General features: G+C 40.9%; 1 protein-coding gene across 1 annotated transcript; it reads left to right on the forward strand.

Annotated features, from left to right (window-relative positions):
- The first annotated feature begins 86 nt into the window (after positions 1 to 86).
- ogfrl1 (opioid growth factor receptor-like 1) lies at positions 87 to 14,744 on the forward strand. Its single transcript, XM_074675750.1, has 7 exons — positions 87 to 397; positions 2,162 to 2,248; positions 2,342 to 2,420; positions 5,097 to 5,175; positions 7,537 to 7,603; positions 10,264 to 10,409; positions 12,019 to 14,744. Exons 1-7 carry the CDS (start codon positions 224 to 226, stop codon positions 12,563 to 12,565), a joined length of 1,179 nt encoding a protein of 392 aa, XP_074531851.1. The 5' UTR covers positions 87 to 223; the 3' UTR covers positions 12,566 to 14,744.
- Positions 14,745 to 19,440: the final 4,696 nt, after the last annotated feature.

A 19,440-nucleotide genomic window follows, 5' to 3' on the forward strand; every position in this document is an offset into this window, starting at 1 on the left:
GTCCTGTTCCTTTAAGAGCGTCCTCTCTGTCCTTGTTGCACTAATCACCCCCCATAGCGAGACAGCATCATCCTTCTGGTGGAAATTCCCCTTTTCTGCCATTTAAAACTCCGCTCTGAGAGCGCTCACAGCCGTGCGGAGGGAGGTAGGAGGCTGCTGGTGAAAAAAATGTAGAATTTAGAGTAAACCGACTCATAGAAGGAGGGAGCTGTATGTTCTTTAGATGGGAAACCTGCTGGGCAGCTGGCGTTTCAAGGAGCCGAGCACCGTTGAGGAATGCGACTCGACGTGGGGCTCGGACTCCGAGGACGATGAGCCAGCGGTTGAAGATGACAGCGGCGTGTCCGACTCCGTCAGCCCGGAGAGAGAGCGGGCCGCCGGGGACTCGTCTCCGCAGGTAGGGTGGCGGTGGCTCGGTGTGCACGTGGGAGGAGACGGTGCGTATGGAGGCAGGGGCTCGGCTGGCCTCGATAATTCTAGGACGGGAAGAGGGCAGCCGGGCAGCAGCGCCATGTGCTGCTGTTTTATTCAGTATCCTCATTCTACACCAAACATTAAAAACCTGCTGCTTTAAGTGACCTTGTTTTAGCACTCATAAACTGGTGCTCTTTACGTGGTGTTAATGTTCTCAGTGTAACACCTGACAAACACATGACATCCAGCAGCTGGACTTCACTGAGGTCAGTAAACTGTCAGTGTGAGATGAACTAAATGATGGTTAATAGTTCACTCCATAATATCATTTTATTACATCAGTCTATTATATTTCATTCCCACCATGTGAGGATTTATGACCTCACATCATTGGTTTGGTAATGAGTTATTCCCGTACTGCTTTTCAAATTAACGTTGTACCAACAGCCTGCTGTTTTATGAGGAAACAGCACATTTTATTAGCCTGATGGTGATGATTGTTCCTGTGCCACTGTTATTACTTCATGCTGTCAGATTATCAGCTCCAGCAATTTGTTATGGGACTCTGTTTCACAGTTTGTTACACACATTTTGAGACGACTAACATCATAAAAAGAAGCAAAAGAAGAAGAAGAAGAAGAAGCATTTCTGTCAGTTTATTTCTGCTCACGAAGGATGTTTGTGAAGAGGAAGGGCAGCTTTATTATTTTTAGCCTGGCTCTGTCTTTAAAATAGAAGTGTGAAAAAAATATCAATACAGCAATATATCGTACTTTCATCTCCAATGAAATATTGATAATTATTGATAGTAATGAAAAAAAAATCAAAATTTACATTTTAGCCCAGTTGGAAATAAAATATGACTTCAGCACCCCCACTGCAGTAGATGGCGCCTAAAAACCACTTTATTGTCTGTTGCCCCGAAACTGTATTATAGATATACACTCAAAGTATATTTGTTAAGTATAGTATATATTAATTATAGAATGTCTGATTCCTAAGCTTGATACCGTAGACATTAATGTTTTGTACACAATATCAGTAATATCATGAGAAACATTGGTTTCACCAACTGACCACGTTTTTTACCCAATGATTTCTTTGCAGGTATTTGGCAAACTTGACGCACTTAAGGTTTTCAGGTTAAGTGTACGTAGCACTGCATTTTACATTTAGTATTTTATAAACATTACAATAGAAAAGTTGTTTCAATCAGATGGATCAGATAGATCATATACATTTTCAAGGGTGTGTATGTGGTTTCTGGTGTTTCTGCAGCCAGCCTCTGGTGGACACTTGATGAACTGTGGTTTATAACACAGCGTAGTTTCACAACATTTGGAGCTTTGTATTTTGAAAGCCAGGGGTTTTCTCTGGGTTCCGACCTCTACTTTTGGAACCAGTGATTTGACTGACAGCAGGATGTGAAAGCAACAGATTTCCCTTTATTCAGACTGTAAAAAAAAGTATGTGACCTCAGTACACCTAAATATCACAGACCCTCCAAACGCCTGAAACGAAACCCGTCTGACCTGAGGTTACATCCTTGTTGTGGCTGTTTGTTGGGATCTCTCTGCAGCCCTGGTGTGAGTCCTCCTCTTGTGTTAGAGAGAAAAGGATGCAGCCTTTGACCTTCATTCATCTGAATCACTCATGTGTGCTCCTCTGTGTCTGTTAAAACAGGAGGGTTGAGAGCTGAGTGTCTTTTTTTATTTCTCTCTGTTTTATTCTTCTCTCCTCCTCTTAGCTGGCTGAACCCCGAGACTCTCTCCCAAAGATGAAGAGGAGTTTCTATGCTGCCAGGGACCTCTACAAATACAGACACAGCTACCCGGTACACACACACACACACACACCTACACACACACACGTTTGTAAAATGTTATGAATGCTCAGTTTGATCTCTGTGATTTATGTCTTTGTGCAGAACTACAGAAAGTCTCGACAACCCAATGAGTACAGAAACCTCTGCTTCTACCTGAACAAGATTCCTCTTGTCCCTGACGGTGAGATGAACATCATAGCTTTATCTTCAAAAAAGCCTCTGTGAGGAGTTTTAACCAAGTCTCCCCCCATAAGATAGTAGAATGAGAGTATCAGCAGATCACATATTTCTTTGACCTGGGTTTAGCTCCTGTTTAAGAGATGACGTTCAGGTCTTAGCCTAAAAGGTCTGTACTCTGCTGCTTTGAAGTTTGCATTGATGAGTATTGCAGATAAACATTCCCTTCCTGTTTGTATGGGAGATCAAATCACCACATATTAACACAATAATAATACCATAAGATAAAAAAAAACAGTCAGTTTATTTTTATGTTAGAAGAGCCTGAAGTTGCCAAAATATAATTTGCAGACTGTGAGGACTCTCTGTTTGGAGTGGATTGCCGCGACACCTTTCACCAGAATCAGGTGAAATTTGTAGAAGTAAACAGTCGGGGTGTGCCGTATCACACCTTGTAAGATAACACCAGCATAATCTTTTTATGATAAAAACTTCTTATATTGCGATACTAACTCTGTAGCAACGCGAGGACCACTGTATACACAGCATCAGTGTATGAAAGCGACAACAGCGCAGCGTTTATTCTGTTGTAGTTGTAAAGCTGACTCATTCCAGTAGGTGGTGGTAATGTACTTACACCCGAGATCCACCTGCAATGAAATGTAAAAGAAGACTAACAGCATAAGTGCCATGCATTTTATGTGAGGTAGATTGGCCCATTGCATCCTGAAAATTTTTTCCAGATCAGTGGGACATCTGGGAATTTTTGCCATTTTGCCAGCAGATTTTACTCTTTCACATACTTTATACTACATACTACATGTATGAGATAGTACATAGTACATACTAAATTTTCACCAAATCTGAAGGCACTGCTAGCATACCAGGTGGTCTGGGAAACAGCACTATATTATATAAGAACCATGATTTCCAGTGTTGGGACTAATGCGTTATTGGTTACTGCCAAAAAAGTTACTTTGGCAGTAACTTATAATCACACACATTATTTTTAAAATTCAACAACTCAGTTATAGTTACTAAACGATCCGTTTATTAGTTTATTTTATGTTATTTTATTTTACTATCTTGGCTGAGCCACTGTGTTTACTTCCTGTGTCGGGGGGCTTGGGGGAAGTGCAAGAGCGAGGAGGAGAGTGCGCTGCGCTGTCGGGCGTTTGTTTATTACAGCAAGAAAATCATGGCGGAACCCAGGGCAAGTTTCTTCTTGTGGAAGTTTGCTCACTACTTCTCCTACTTTGAGCATAAGAGAAATGTTTGAGAAAAAATGTTTGAGAAATGATTGTTAAATACAACTTATGTCTCGGAACTAGGAGCCCCTCTGCTGCTGCAAATAGCAACTCCAATCTGTTAAAGCATCTAGGCACCGAGCATGCGGCGATGAAACTTGTTGCTAAAGCTAGCAGGTCAGGTACCGGCATAGATACCGTCACAGATGTCACATTACCCCGTGCACCTTAGCAACACTGCCTGAGTTCTTTTCTACGAGGGAGTGCGACTGCCAGCCAGGCTAAAGTTAATCAAGTCATCCTAGGCTACGTTGTGGAAGATATGCAGCCTATTTTTACAGTGGAGTCGCCCGCTTTCAGGCGGATAATTGTTTTGATACCTGGCGCCTCCAGGCAAATGGGACGGAAAGCCTTTTCAAATTGCATAGTGCTGTTGACATGACAAGCTTGTAGATCTGGTGCTACTCTTTGTGGAAATACAGTGGCCCCCATCATCAAAGTTACCCATCCCTGTTCTAACTGGTAACTAATTTTGTTTGTTATAGTATATGTGAAGCTATTTTTCTCTAGCTATTGTGGCAGACTTTACCCTACTCTGACCTGTAGATGTCAATGCTGACCTGGTTGTAGAGGTCAACTGAGCTGTAGGGGAGCAAGTTTTCAGACAAGCACTTTGTCACATTTTTTTCAGTTTGTCAGTTTGTTCTGGCCAGAAATAAACCTGCACTTTAAAACATCTTAGTGTTTTGTTTGTATAAATATAGACCATGTTGCTTAGCAGGGTTCAGTTCAGTGATGAAAATGGATGTCAAGTAGTACAGAGCTTGCAGTGTCGACAGTTTTTAACTTTTTTTGTAACTAAATAGTTACTTTTCATAGTAATGCTTTACTTTTTGGTTTTAATAACTGAGTTAGTAACTAAGTTGCTTTTGAATTGCAGTAACTAGTAACTACAACTAATTACTGTTTTTGAGTAACTAGCACAACACTGATGATCTCCCCATTAGTGATGCCTCAATACATTACCTTGTTGCTTTGCATCCTGCAAAAAACTGTCTTTAACAAATAAACTGTGTCTTTGCCCTGGAAACACACTAATAATTCCAGCCACAGGTGTCAATGCACTTAATGCCAAGCTGTTAGTCCTCACAGCGACCCAAGATCTGATTTTTTAAAAAGTAACAATAAATGATTTTGATTTGTTTTACTACAAGTTTTAAACTCATTTGAAAAATGTAAGAAATAAAATTGTAATTCCCGCTTTCAAGGTCCGAAGTTCAAGTTTTGTTTCTTTTTATTTAATTTGGGTTTTATTTGATGAAATGCTGCAAACAGAGAGGCTGAAAAGAGCCTTCACTGCAAGAAAACACTGCAAGTTGCACACTCACACAGTGTTAATGTGTGTGAAAGCTCATTATCTTGTTTCTCTTCAGGTATCTACATCGAGGAGATTTTAACCAAGTGGAGAGGCGACTATGACAAACTGGAGCACAATCACACCTACATCCAGTGGTGAGACATTCCTTCTATCTGTCTCCTTTTATAGCTCTGACTCCTGATAATACACTCTATTCTTAATGCCGTTACATAAGCTCACATTCAGAAGCAGGTTGAATAAAGTGGCTGCAGTCGGGATGTCGAGAGAATGTACATGACAAATATAGAACTATATGACAAATATGAGGCTATGTGGAAGTGCTGTTTATTGAGTGTCTGATTAAGGCTGTCTCAGAAAGAACCAGAAACCACACACACACCAAGCCAAAAGAAGCTGTTTTTACAGCACAAATAAACATCGTTTAAAAACTGTCTTCCATCTAAAACGCTAGTATCTCTAACGACACACTGCACAGGAGATGAATAAACTGCATCCTTTCATTATACAGTTTACTGTCTGGTTGCTGGGTTCTTTAAAGTGATACTCCGGGATGGAACAAGTTGGGTCCTATCACAAGGTTTAGGGCAGAAATTACCCCTACAGCAGTGTTTTTGTGCAGCAGAAGCCCAGGGTGCACGCACCAAACACCCCCTCCCTGCTCCTCTGCCTGTTTCCTCTGCACTCAGACGGGGCCATATTTTACTTGACCAAAAACACAAATAAACGGACTCCCACCAAAAAAAATCTGATATCAGCCTGCATTCACGCTTTATTTCGAGAATTTTCAGCGCGTTACTTTCACACAAAAACACTGCTAAATAAGGCTCTAGTTCTCATAGTGTCTCTTCGTCCTTGCAGACTACCTGCGTTTGTTTATATTATATCCGTGCACGGACTGATACACTAAGCGGTGAGCGCCTCGTAGCCAGCTGTGGCTCTGCAGCGGAGGTAGCGCCGTTTTACGACACGATGAGAACTAGAGCCTTATTTAGCGGTGTTTTTGTGTGGAAGTAACGCGCTGAAAATTCTCGAAATAAAGTGTGAATGCAGACTCCAGGTTTCACCTGACTGTAAGTGTAATGAGCTGTTAGCATCACTGCTCTGTGCTGCACAGAGCTGAGCTGTGCGCTCTCATCCTGATGAAGATCAATTCTATCCACACGCTAGATGGGGAGAGGAAGTCCTCATCATTTTAATTAGGACTCCGTTCATGACAAATGAGACATAAATGTCATAGGTTGTATCCGAAATCACTCACTCATTCCCTACTCACTACTCACTATACAGTGAATTAGATGTATTTGAATATAGAGTCCACTCAATCAGCTAAATTAAAACAACACTACAGACACTACTCACTCATTCGCAAGCCGCTGACAGTGACGTATTAACTCTCGCGTTGCTTATGGACGGCTGGGGATTTACAGTTATATCTTTTCTTAAAAACTGCAAAACAGTTTTTATTTTACTGATACCTAATATTATATTTAGCTTTTTTTCTGCAACAGCCAAATATAATAGAAACATTTATTACACGTTATTTTTAAATAAATAAACCATATATTTGCGCATAACTTATGCTGTGTTTAAGAATTACAAAGTCCAGTGAATGCATCACCCGTGTGGAACGGTTTAACGGCTAACGTCCGTGTTGTTTGTTTCTCAGCTCAAAGTTGTGAGACGGGCTCATCTGAAAGTTGAACAGGGAGCTAAGTGTTATTCTCTGACAGTTTTTAATGTTGTTTCATGCTATTAGTAATCATTAAACATGTAATCAGCCATTTCTTCTGTTTGAACCGAAATGCATGATGGTATATATTGCTCATATAGTGAGCATCGCTAATACACTACTTTTCAAAATGCATTGTGGGATACATTGAGTGGACTATATAGTGAATGACCATGCTCACTCAGATTTCGGACAGCACTTTAAAATGGCGTGTATTCACTATATAGTGCACTATATAGTGAATAGGGAGTGATTTCGGACACAGCCATAGTTTCTGAGGTGGATATCTCACTTCCTGGAACCAACCTACATCAAGCAGCTGGTTCAGATGAATGGACAAATAAACACTGTGTGGTGTGAAATGTCACAGCTGGTATGATCCTCAGACAGCGTTGACAGACTTTAACACTGACAACACTGTTAAAGATGTTACAGATAGAGGAGTAATACACAAAGCCTAACTGAGAGTGAACTACAGTGTTGCTGAACAAAGTGAGTTTTACACGATGGCAGACACTAAGTAAAGGGAAACAGAAAGTTTTTTTTATTTTTTATTTTTTATTGAAGACACCAGCACTAAACTTAAACAGTTTGAGCTCCAGTTAGTTGATGAGAGGTGAAGGAAATATTTAATGTCCCTCATGACGATGCATAGGTGGAAATGTGAAATTCAACTTAGACTTTAATATATTGTGCTCATCCATCAATATGCTTATAAATAAAATGATTTCTTAAATCTGTTTTCTTTTTTTTCCCCACTCTCCAGGCTGTTCCCATTGAGAGAACAAGGGCTCAACTTCTACGCACATGAACTGACTCAGGATGAGATCAAAGTAAGGCAGTCAGACAATAACTCCTCACACACCATGTTTAACAGTGTTACTGCTGAAGTTTACAGCTGGATGTCTGCTCAGTTAATATTCCCCTCTACATACAGACAGCTTTCTTCTTCCTGTTCCCACACCTAAGACAGGTGCAGTGTTCTCTTTGGAAAGATCATCTCATTATGATCCCAGCAGGGAGACTGTTAATGCAAAGGTCACAAGTTAAAAAAAAAATAATCACAAGCGCTCACTCAAGAATGAAGTCTTGAGAGTTGTTATAAACCAAAGTTGGCTGACTCAGCCTCACTTCCTGTCAGACTAACCACAGGAGAAGATGTGAAGCCGATGCTTAGGGCGCTGTCACATTTGCTATCCATACTGTGCCCAAGCACACTTCAATCCTAAAGTCCAGTTTATTTGGCCAGTGTGACTGAAAATATAAGGGTTAAATCTGGCTCATATTGGACTAGTGCAACCACTGGCCAGCAGGGGGTGGCTCTGCTGGGGCCAATCATGCTGCAGTGTGGCCGTACCCTCTAATCACCTTTCCTTACTCTACAGATATGGAGCAGGGACAGAACAGCAGCTTTATGTTGTGGGGAGAGTCAAGGCTAAATTACTACGCCAAAAAATTAACATGAAAGAAAGTGTTCAGAGTAGGGCTGGGAGAAAAAACGGAAATCAATGTATCGGGATTTTTGTTTGACAATGTCAAAATTGGGATTCTTTGTCAAAAAATCCACTTTGTTTTTTCAAATTCAAATTCAGATTCTTCATTTCAGTCTTTTATTTTGTTTTATTTTTTTCAAATATCTTTATTGATTTTTTATATGGTATATAAGAGGTGTATATTGACACACATATATGTCCACATGTATACCTATGGACACACATTTATACATATAAGCATATACACACACATACGTACACACACATACACATGTATACCCCCAGCAAATCACACAGCGGTTGCAACACAACAGATATAACTCAAAACTAAAACAAAACAAACAAAAAAAAAAAAAACAGGGGGGGCCATGTTACACTTCAAAAATGGAAAATTACAAACAACAAAGCGTCATAGTCAGAGACAGCATCCAGGCTTCACCACCCTGCATGTGGTAGCCTTATAACACACCCACTAGTATCATAATGACTTCATAAAGAGTTAGTCACAAACTCCTATGGTCTATCAGACCTTTCATTACAATACTTTTAAGTCCAAAACCAATATATTTTAGAAATGGGGACCAGATGTCATAGAAAACATTTATCATGCACTTAGATGGGTAAGTCAGATATTCCATGGGTAACATATTAAAGATAACTTTGTGCCATCCAGCTACTGTTGGAGATTTAGAATCTATCCATTTAAGTAATATATTTTTCCTCGCACGAAAGGTGAGGATACATAGAAGTCTTTTGTAATGTGTACTTTTGAGTTGTTCATTTGGCAACCCAAACAGTAAGGCCAGAGGATCCTTATTAAATTTAACGACAAGTAGTCTATCTAGTATATTTTTCCAGTAATCATCTATAAAAATACAGGTCCAAACACAATGAATATAAGTAGCAACCTCAACATTACACTTCATGCACAGCTCAGATTTGTTAGGATCCATTCAATGTCTAAGTTGGGGGTGATTAACTGTAGGCGGTGTAGTAACCTGAATTGATTTTCTTTTAACCTGTTGCAGACTGAAATATTGTTGCTAATTTCCATATCTCTTTCAAAGTAGCATCATCAATGTCCATGTACAAGTCCCCATTCCAATTGCTGGCCATAAATGCTGGTTTTCCTTTTTCATAGTTTGAAAGGGCTTTGTACCCAAGCCCGAGTATATCCTTCTTCTTCCCTTCCTTCTTTCCTTCATTAACAGTCTTATTTAATAAACTGGATTGGAAAAAAGTTACTTTTCTCCAGCAGAGGGTGACTCTCTCTGACTCCCATGATTTGCATTTTATGGGAAAATATGGCACCTGTTAAGGTCTGTAGACTTTATCATCATTTAACTTTTTCACATAGTCTGAGTCTGGTGTTAAGAAAAAACTAAAAATAACAAAAATCGTAAATATCCAAGAATCACAATTTAAATCAAATTGGCACTCCAAAAACCGTAATAGAATCAAATCGCAAGAATAACATATTGTCCCACCTCTAGTTTAGAGAGGGAAATGTTGCTGATTTTAACACTCTGTACGGCTTTAATACCAGTTTCTGGTTGGTTTTGAAATGAATGAGAAAGTGTTTTTGACTAAAGGTAAAGCTATGACTAAAAACTACAGAAGAGACTCAATAGACTTGCACTGTCAAAGTGTTTAACATAGCTGACAAAATGAACACGCATCCAGCCTCGAGACAAAGGACTTTAATAAACCATGTTGAATTTTTTTCTAACACAGCTGTTTGAGAGTATCTCACAGAGTGACTCTTTCTTTTTGTTTTTTTTTCATTTATTGACCTGAAAAACAAACACTTTTACAAATCAACTCCATGGAAAAATACTGGTGTGTCTTGGATGGGTATAAAAAAGTGTTGGGTGAGAGGGTAGTCTATCAACATGTATGGATGTCATGATACTGCTGCCGGACTGTGTGTGATGCTGCCAGCAGAAAGGAGCTGTATCACCTGTGTGTTGGTTTCTGATCTGTGTGTGTGATCCTGTCAGGAATTCCAAAGCACTCGAGAGGCCAAGCGCAGATTTCTGGCTGCTTACTCCATCATGTTGGACTTCTACGGGATCAAACTGCTGGATAAAAGCGGGAACGTAGCTCGAGCTTCCAACTGGCAAGAGCGCTTCCAGCACCTAAATGAGTGAGTACTCACACACACAAACACACATGTGTCAGTCGTGTTAGCTGGTTGTGTTTATTTCACAGGTTGTGACTTCAAAGGGAACGTTAGCCATGTGCGAACAACACGGCAAATAAAGTTGTGCACTTAAGGCCTGATCTACCAAGATCCCAAATAACAAGCGTTAATTGCGTGTACAAACCAAAAAACTTGCACACACTGTTTGTGGGCGTGTTGCAGATTATCTACTAAGACTTCATGTGCAATTGATTAGGGTACAAACCGTCCTCTTTAAATGAGGATTTAGTGCGTGCTACCTGGTGTCACCATGGAGAGATTTGAGAGCAGAGTGGCCCTAAAGGCAAAATGTAGTTTGAGGACTCAGACGTATGGGTTGGCCCGCCAACGGGACACTCGAGCCATCATTGCGCAAACGAAACAACCGGTTAGTGCTGTGTCAATGTGCAACTTACAGTTTTACTTAGCAGATGCTCTTGTCCAAAGTGACTCACAGAATTGAGCAGTTGAGGGTATTGTCCTATGCGCAAGGGCACCTCATAAGTACTAAGGGGTCTAAGCTAACACCTCTCCAGCCATCAGTCCAATTCCCAATCTTGGTCCGTGCCAGGATTTGAACCAGTGGCCCTCTGGTTACAAACGCATGCCCCTATGGACTGAGCTTCCACAGTATAATGATACTAAGAAAGTTTTGTATACCCTGTTTTCAAAAAGTTACCAATACCATGTGTTTTAGTACCCATACTCTAAGGCATTTTTTCTTTTACATCAGACATCTCCTCATAGAAGATATGGCATGGCTCCTTTTTCTGACTAGCTCCGAATCAGCTCAAAATGGACTTGTTGTACTTAGTGTTTTTTTTTTTATTTCTGACAGCCCAAATATGTTGATACGCGCACTGAAGATTCTTCCTCCCTGTCCTCTGTCGTTGCACCTCTGCTTTCTTCTGGCCTCGACGACCCCAGTCGTTTGTGTGTAACACTGTGCCAGTTTGCACCTGCCTTTCAAACATGCTAAGTATAGAAGCAAAAACAGAGGCTGCCAACAGTTTCAGGTTTGATGAATCACACTGCAGGCGCAAGAAGAATATGATTGCATCTCCTCCCAGAATTTTGTGTGTTCTGATGATCGGCATATATTCTGCATATTCATAAAGTTAAACGCGCTAAATGGATTGCACGTGCAATTTGCCCATTTGATGGATGCAATTCTCTCTGCACCCAGTTAGTACATCAGCTTTGCACATGTTTTTATGCATGCAAACCTTTAGAAGATCAGGCCCTATGTGTCTACACATGGTCTGTCACCAGCTCTGATGTTACTTAGCCTCAGAACCTGCATTCTGTAGTCAGTAAAACTGCATTTTGTTCTTGTTTTGAAGTTGTTTCTCAGCACTTTTCTAAATTTCCACTTGTTTAACCTTGTTCATGTTTTCCTTTAACCATTTTTGAAATGATGTACCATCTCGTGTATCTAAGGTGTGCTGAGGAACCTGTAATTGTCAGAAAACAGTCACATTCATGAAAGCATTTGATGACCCTTGACTTAAACACAACACATCTTTGCAACATTTGGTGTAGATCTAAAGAAAACATCCCTCCTTTCTCTAAGGTCTCAGCACAACTACCTGCGGATTACTCGCATCCTGAAGTCCCTCGGCGAGCTTGGCTACGAGGCATTCAAGGCCCCTCTGGTTCGACTGTTCCTGGAGGAGTCGCTGTGTCACAACACTCTTCCCAACATGCAGCACAGCGTCCTGGAATACTTTGTCTACACCATTCGCCTGCCAGCCACACGCAGGCAGCTGCTCCGCTATGCCCGTCAGCACTACAGGCCTGCCCATGCCTTCCTCTGGGGCCCTCCCCCTAAACGGCGAGGTGGGGGTGGCGCTGAAGGAAGCGTGGGTGCTGGAAGCAGCGGGATCAGAGCGCCTGCTCCGACTCCAGAGCCCCAGAGGAGGGCGGAGGAGAGTAGCCCGACTGCAAGTAGCGGGATTATTGTGTCTTCCCATGATGCCATGATGTGCCAGGAGCTGGGGGGAGAGGGGCTGAAGAGCTCTGCTGGACTTGGCTCCAGCATGAGCAGGCTGGAGGGGGCTCTGATGATGGCGGGGGCTCGAGGAGAGATGAATGACTACAGTGAGATTGTTCCTTTGTAAAAAAAAATAAAAAAAAATAGGCTTTGATCTTTTATCTGGTTCAATTTTAAAGAGTAAAATCTGTTAATTCCCAAGCTGTGAGGCTTTGGATTATCCTGTAGGGACAGGAACTTAGAGAGAATAAGACAAAGACATTTGAAGAACAAACTGAAGTGTCATTATTAGAAACTATCCAGGTTAAGGGCTTTTCACATAAAAACTTTGGTGTTTTCTTCTCTGACACGTCAGCTCAACTGTACTCAATATGGAGTTCATACCTGGCCTTGTTCTAAGTCACAGAAACATGTAGATCATAGAGTGGCAGGGCTTTCCTGATCAGGGCTCAACATGATCATATCTTAGACAGTAGTCTGCCTTATTTCATTTCCAAACTGGGACTTTACCTGAAGTGAGGAGGGTTTCAAATCCATCTCAGGAGAACTAAAACTGTCCCCGCTGACAGTCACATGATAGTTCAGAGAAACAGAGTCCCCCAGGTGACAGAGTCCTCCAACACACTGCTGTGCTGAGGTGACTCCATTTGAGGGTTATAAAGAAGGAAATGATGCAAAAAGGTCAGGAAGTTAGACGTTTCTTCTCTAATCCATCACAGAGTGTGAAAGGATTCATCACAGCAATATTCTGAAAGCATCCCCACTTTGTTCAATATGAACAGCACAACCTCCCTCCCCATATTTATCTGCTCTGTTCTTTTGTATAAAAGCTGGAGGTATCCACTCATAAACTGTACATAGATATATGTGAGCAAAAAAACTGGACGTGTTGTGAATGGACGTCTGTAAACATTCAAAGCAGTGTGTCCCTGCAGCAGCCATTTTCCTGTGAAACAGCCACAAAGTCTGAACTCTTGTGCTAAAGGTTAGCATAATGTGACTGTGCAGCAAGTTGTCATTCCATTTATTGGAAATGTCTAGATCAATGTTTAACTCAGTTTTTCTCAAATTGTTTCAGTCCAAGGACCACAAAACCAACAGTCCAGACATCTAACTAATATATTATTATTGTTTTTTTTGTTATTGTTTTGGCAGCTTTTATGCCTTTAATTGGGTAGGAGAGAGGACGGTAGATAGAGCAGGAAACAGGGCGGGAGTGGGGAGACACATGCTGGAAAGAGGTAGACATGCAGGGGATCAGCGATCGGCACATCCTTACATAGAAAACTGATCTTATATACCGGGAAGGTCTGACTGCCAGCCATTGTTGTATTTTGCTCTAAAACCTAAAACTCAGGATACTTTATTGGTTGTTTAAGTTAAGACATAAAGATTTTATTGTTTCACAGGTATTGTTTAATGATTTTCAATAAAATAAGATTAAAACATTGAAGGTATATGCTGTCAGTTATAAAAAAATAAAAATCAGTATCAGCAGGTCAGGCTTTTTAAAGATCCAATAGGCTGTCTGCACTCCACAAACTCATATATCATTTAGCTTAGTAGGTTTCATAACCTCATCAACTATTGATTCATTGCACAAAACACACTGTGTCCCAAATCACGTGCTTTTGTAAGTACACTCTGCATTAACCAGATCAGCACTCAAAACCTTACAGCGTAGTGTTACCAAATCAAACACTGCAGCTTTGCACTTACTGAAAACTACCATTGCATTTTACAACCATTCACAGTTCTGTTTTTCATTCCATCCGTCAGTGAAACAACCATTGCTTGCTCCATTCCTGTTCCTTCCTCTATGTAGCCAATATGGCGACCATTGAATATGAGAAGTGTTCAGCGTTCTACACGCAACTTTTTGACTGCTTTGACTGCGCCAGCTGTGAAATCAAAGTGTTCTGTGTTTTCCATGCTGTGAGTGTAAACGCGCTGATGGCTTATGCACTCAAAATAGAGATGTAGGTCCAGAAATAGGCAGTTTGGGACACAGCAACAGTGTGGTTTAGGATCCCAGCTCAAAACCATCCAGACTGTATGTTCTCAGTCTGGTATTTCCATTTTCTTTTCAGAGTGGTCTTCCATCTTCAGGTAGAGTTTCACATATTGTATGGGTGTTGTTACTTGACAAAGGCAAACTACTGCTGGCACTGAAGTTAGCTCCCATTGTGTCCACAATGCTCACAGTGGCTGAATCATCTCAACATTGCACCTTCTCCTAACCAGCGTCAGAGGTCTCCTCCTTCTTTAATATATATATATATATATATATATATATATATATATATATATATATATATATATATATATATATATATATATATATATATATATATATATATATATATATATTTTTTTTTTTTTTAATGTTCCATAGAAATTACAATCTACTCACATTCCTGGTGCAATTGCCAACTACAATTTGAGAAACACTGATTTAGCTGTTATTTGTAATGAGAGTTATGTGCTCAGAACAACCAAGCAGTTTTACAGTCCTTTAGTCAACCAGGCCCTCAGTCAGTTTACATGAGCGTAGTGAGATCGGACTATTGGAATGCATGAAAACAGCTTAGTCTGACTAAAACTGGACTAAGAATAGCTCGCCTAGATAATGGGATTGCTATCAGACAATGGTTGAATACGGCAGTACTCAGCAGGTCTCGTTACACCTCAGCGTTCAGCCGAGAGAGGAAATAGATGACCATGATAAATCAAGAAAGCTTTAGCCGCATCTATCTTGTCCATTGCTGTTTGAATGTTTCCTCTTCATTTGAACCAAAACTAGTTAAATACGTGCGCAGCTTTGCTTATCAAAAAGGACATAGCGCCACCTATTGAAGCAGCTTGAGGCGTTCTAAGCCAGAAGTCCTATTCTCTTTTCTGCATATTTACGCAAACAAGAACAGACCTACAGCTCTGGCTTTATGATCGAGCTACGACATCATTCGAACTGCTGCAACGCACTGAGTATCTGCTTGATTGGCCCATCTGAAGAAAATGGCTTCTGTGTGAACATGGTGGCTTCAGTGACGTCACTTCTTTTCTAACCAGTTACTAAAGATTCGTAAAGATTCACAGGAAAAGTTTCTGTCTGCTTTTGTTTATAGAGTTTTGTCAAGATGTCTGTTGCTGGGTAAAGGCACAGTACGTCCCGATTAGTCGAACTGAGCCACATTGAACTTACTGTTTGTGAACTTTCTCTGAAGCAGACTGAACAAGCTCAAAGACTTAGTGAACAGATAAAGGTAGAGTCTATTACAAGTGTCACTCACAGTTTGTAATGAAATATGTGAAAAGTTGAAACTCCTGCCCTTACCAGTTTTATTTATAAAAACTAGTAAAGAATTCACTGCTTCATCCACAGGGGGGCTTTAAATCCAAATCCCCTCTGACTGAGTCTTCCTCAGAGGAGCCGTGATGTGATCTTGTTTTTGAATGGTTGTCCTTTAGCTCTAGTCTCTGGAACTTGAATCAAAAACAAAGGAAAGAGTTTTGTTCCATTGGTTTGGCTGTAGGAATGGATGGGTCAGTCGGGACAGTAGAGATAAGGTTTTTTACTCCGGGCACTCATCTTTTCCAAAAGGAAAAGTTATAGTTCAACTCAAACTCAGACCTGTCCTAAAGAGATGGGGTGTGAAGTGTAAGTTAATGTGAACAAACATGAGATGAAGTTTGTTGCACTTTTTTGGCAATCCGTGTCTTCCTGTTGGCAGCGCTGTAGGTTTCTGTCTGAAACAGATCATCATCTACCAATGATCAGATCTGTGGTTTTCCTCTTCCTGAACTTGCAATAATTTGTTGATATCAGTTTACCAAACAGGCTTGATGATGATGATGATGATGGAGCAGTTACTTCCCTCATCATTCACAGAGTTCATTTAAACTCCCCCTCAGTGTATCTGCTTCCTGTCAAGAGGTCCCACACTTCCCACTCCATTGTTGGATTAAGTTTCTCTTCATTCATGTTGGGCTGTACAACCTCAAACCTGTGGACTCCTGGTCTGACTTCGCTCATTATGTCTGTTTGTTGTCGTCGTCAAGCTAAAAATGTACTAATTTTGACACGGTTTGTTTCATTTAGAAAGTCACTGGGTAAAGGTGGGTTGCTTGCACAACTTTCTGTCCTGTTGGATCTGCAAGAGAGATGCATCTCGTGTATTTCAGCGGTCACACCTTCACATCTAACCTGTGTTTTGTAACCTGGGTCCTATTTTGCCACATTTTGGGGTCTCATTGAGAAATGTACAACAAATCCCTTTAGCCACAGAAGAGGCTACAAGAGCAGCAGCTTCATCTTTGAGAGCAACTTCAGGTCCTTTAGCAACAATGAATGTTTTTACCACCTACAGTTTGAACTATTCTCGTCTGGTGCAATGTGAAAGGGATGACTGGTCACATGAGGGAGAAAACTGAACCATTTGAGTTGGTGGTCTACCCCTGCCTCTGTGGTTTCACTGTTTCTTTAACAGAGAAGATGTTGTATCCATGATACCAAGTGTTGTACCCATTAAGCATGGTTTATACTTCAGTGTTGACCCTGAGTGACCAACAGAGTCATGAGCACCACATATTTCTGCATTGATGTAGCCGAGACAATGTCCATCACACCTGAGCAGTGTGGTCTGTGTGATCCACAGATCGACTTTCTCTGGTCCAGCTCATTTTCTGTTTTTTTTTCACAGTTTTTGAGATATTTTTTCTGTCTGTCTTTAGAGAGGACAGGACAGTAGATAGTGCAGAAAACAGGAGAGAGTGGGGAGTGATGTTTGGGAAAGGGCCTGTAGGTTGGATTCAAGTGTGGGCCGACAGCTTGTGTGCTGGTTAGCCTTATTTTGAACACACTGAAGCGTGTTGATTTTGGTCGTACAGCAACCACAGGTGGTCCTCGAGTTACGAACGAGTTCTGTTCCTACGATGCGTTGTAACCTGAAAATTCTATTTACCCCCAAATCTCTAAAAAAACTATCCAAATACATGTGTTATACTTCATATTCATGGATAAACAGTACAGACAACTAAAATAGACATTTCAATTCACATAAAATAAATATATAATGTATTAGACAATCTACACTATGATGCGACTTGAGACAAAGTGGACGATGCTGATTACCGCGTAGCTCTGCATAGCTGTGTATTCATACGCACTCTGCGTCAAAAAGTAGTACTTGAGCTTACAAACGGAGTAATGTAACTTCGAAACCTTTTCTATTTTCTTATGTACATATATTGTTTGGCATCTTCAGGTTGAAACAATGTCAGTTGAGAACCACGTAAGCCGAAGACCTCCTGTTACAAGACAGGCCAGAGATGTCGTTGGTGATCAAGGAGATTATTTAAGGGGACATATCATGCTTGTTTCTCCTTTTCACTATGCCAGACTAGGATGCCTGTAAAGCATTTCTGCCCTCAGTACAAGTCATTTAGTTCCTTCATTGCCCCACAATAGCGTTCTCAATATCCTCAGTTTAGGCCATTCTGAAGATCTTGTTGAAACGTTCCGTTTGGAGAATGACCTCCAGTAACCTCTCAACGTCACAGCCCTTGTGCTCTGATTGGTCAGTTCTATCAGAGGGGCGGAGGGGGTAGAGCCAGGGGGCGGTTTTTGCAGCATGGCAGTATTTACAAAATCGCCACATTGGATGGGGCAGACCGAGCGAGTTTGCTGTTTGCCAAAACTTCACCGTAAGGCACTGACAGCACTAATAAAATGGCAGAGTGTAGGATACGTCCTCTTGTATTGGACCCTGAGTCAGACCCGGACGGTTCTGCAGCTCAGGAGGAAGAAAATCCACCTGGACACAGATCATCTTAGGACGCTTCAGCGTGGTGAGTCAAACCGGTACTGTAACATGTACAGTTTATACGTTTATACTCGGTTCTTGGTGGGTGTATCCCTCGGTGATGGTTGTGTGACTAACTGACATCACAGAGGAGGAGCTGCTTTATCAGATTACTCCAATAAAAAGAAAGGATCCTTGTGTCGTCACGACGGTCGAAATCTCGCGGCCAACTGGCAATGACCTATTTTCAGAGGCATCAAATCTCGTTCTAGGATATCAGAAAAAATACAATATCTCATTTTTTTTTTAAAATTCAGGGGGTGAAAGGTCTTATTTTCAAATTTATTATATTTTATGTAAGTATTAAATCAGGCATCAGCATGATATGTCCCCTTTAAAGGAAATGTAAATACAGGAAACACGGTACTACCCTGCAGACCAAAAACAGGGTCTGCATGATTTTGATGTGCTGTGACGTTTAGTAGGAGGAGCAGGTCAGGCTTAGTGCGAAAGAGTCTGCGTCAGAAAAAGGCCAAGCAGACCTGCAGCATGGGGTAGGACACTGATGCAGTTGCAGAAGTTTAAACCAGACTACAGTCATTTAAAGCCCAGTGAGTCATGGTTTATAGGAACTGAACTCTCCCTCCATGATCATCCTGTTGGACTGTCAGTTGCTGTAGTTATGTGTGGTTATTTGTCTGATCACTTAAAGCCATGTGAGACGGAGACAGCAGTGAGGTTTTCAGCTGTCCTTCCTGAGAGCAACGCCTTTTTTCTTCAACTCAAGCTAAAGGTCTTTTCATTGCTCCCCAGCCAAGTGTATCTGAGATATTGTAAACCAACCTTTCAGGTGACGTGAATGAAACATGGGCTGAGTTTGTAGTGGGTGTGTGTGAGAGCAAGAGAGAGTGTGTGTGATATTCATAAGTGCCTTTTTTGTATTTTTATGTTTCTGGATGCTGAAATCATTTCCTGTACCTCTTGTTTTTGTTTTTGTTTTTTTCCTAGAGCAATTTGATATGTGTACAGTTGTTGCATCATAATCATATACAGTATTAATGTACAGTTAGAGCAGGGATTACAGGCTGGTCTTCTGTAGAGGAACGTTGATCATATATACTACTTGAAACTGTTTTGGGCTTATTTATAAAATGTGATTGTTTCATTGACAAATGTCCACTTTCATCTTTCATCATAGATT

This window comes from Halichoeres trimaculatus, unplaced genomic scaffold (genome assembly GCF_033239565.1).
Source record: "Halichoeres trimaculatus isolate MK-OKI-2021-1 unplaced genomic scaffold, fHalTri1.1 fHalTri1_scaffold_8, whole genome shotgun sequence".
Taxonomy (NCBI): Eukaryota; Metazoa; Chordata; class Actinopteri; order Labriformes; family Labridae; genus Halichoeres; species Halichoeres trimaculatus.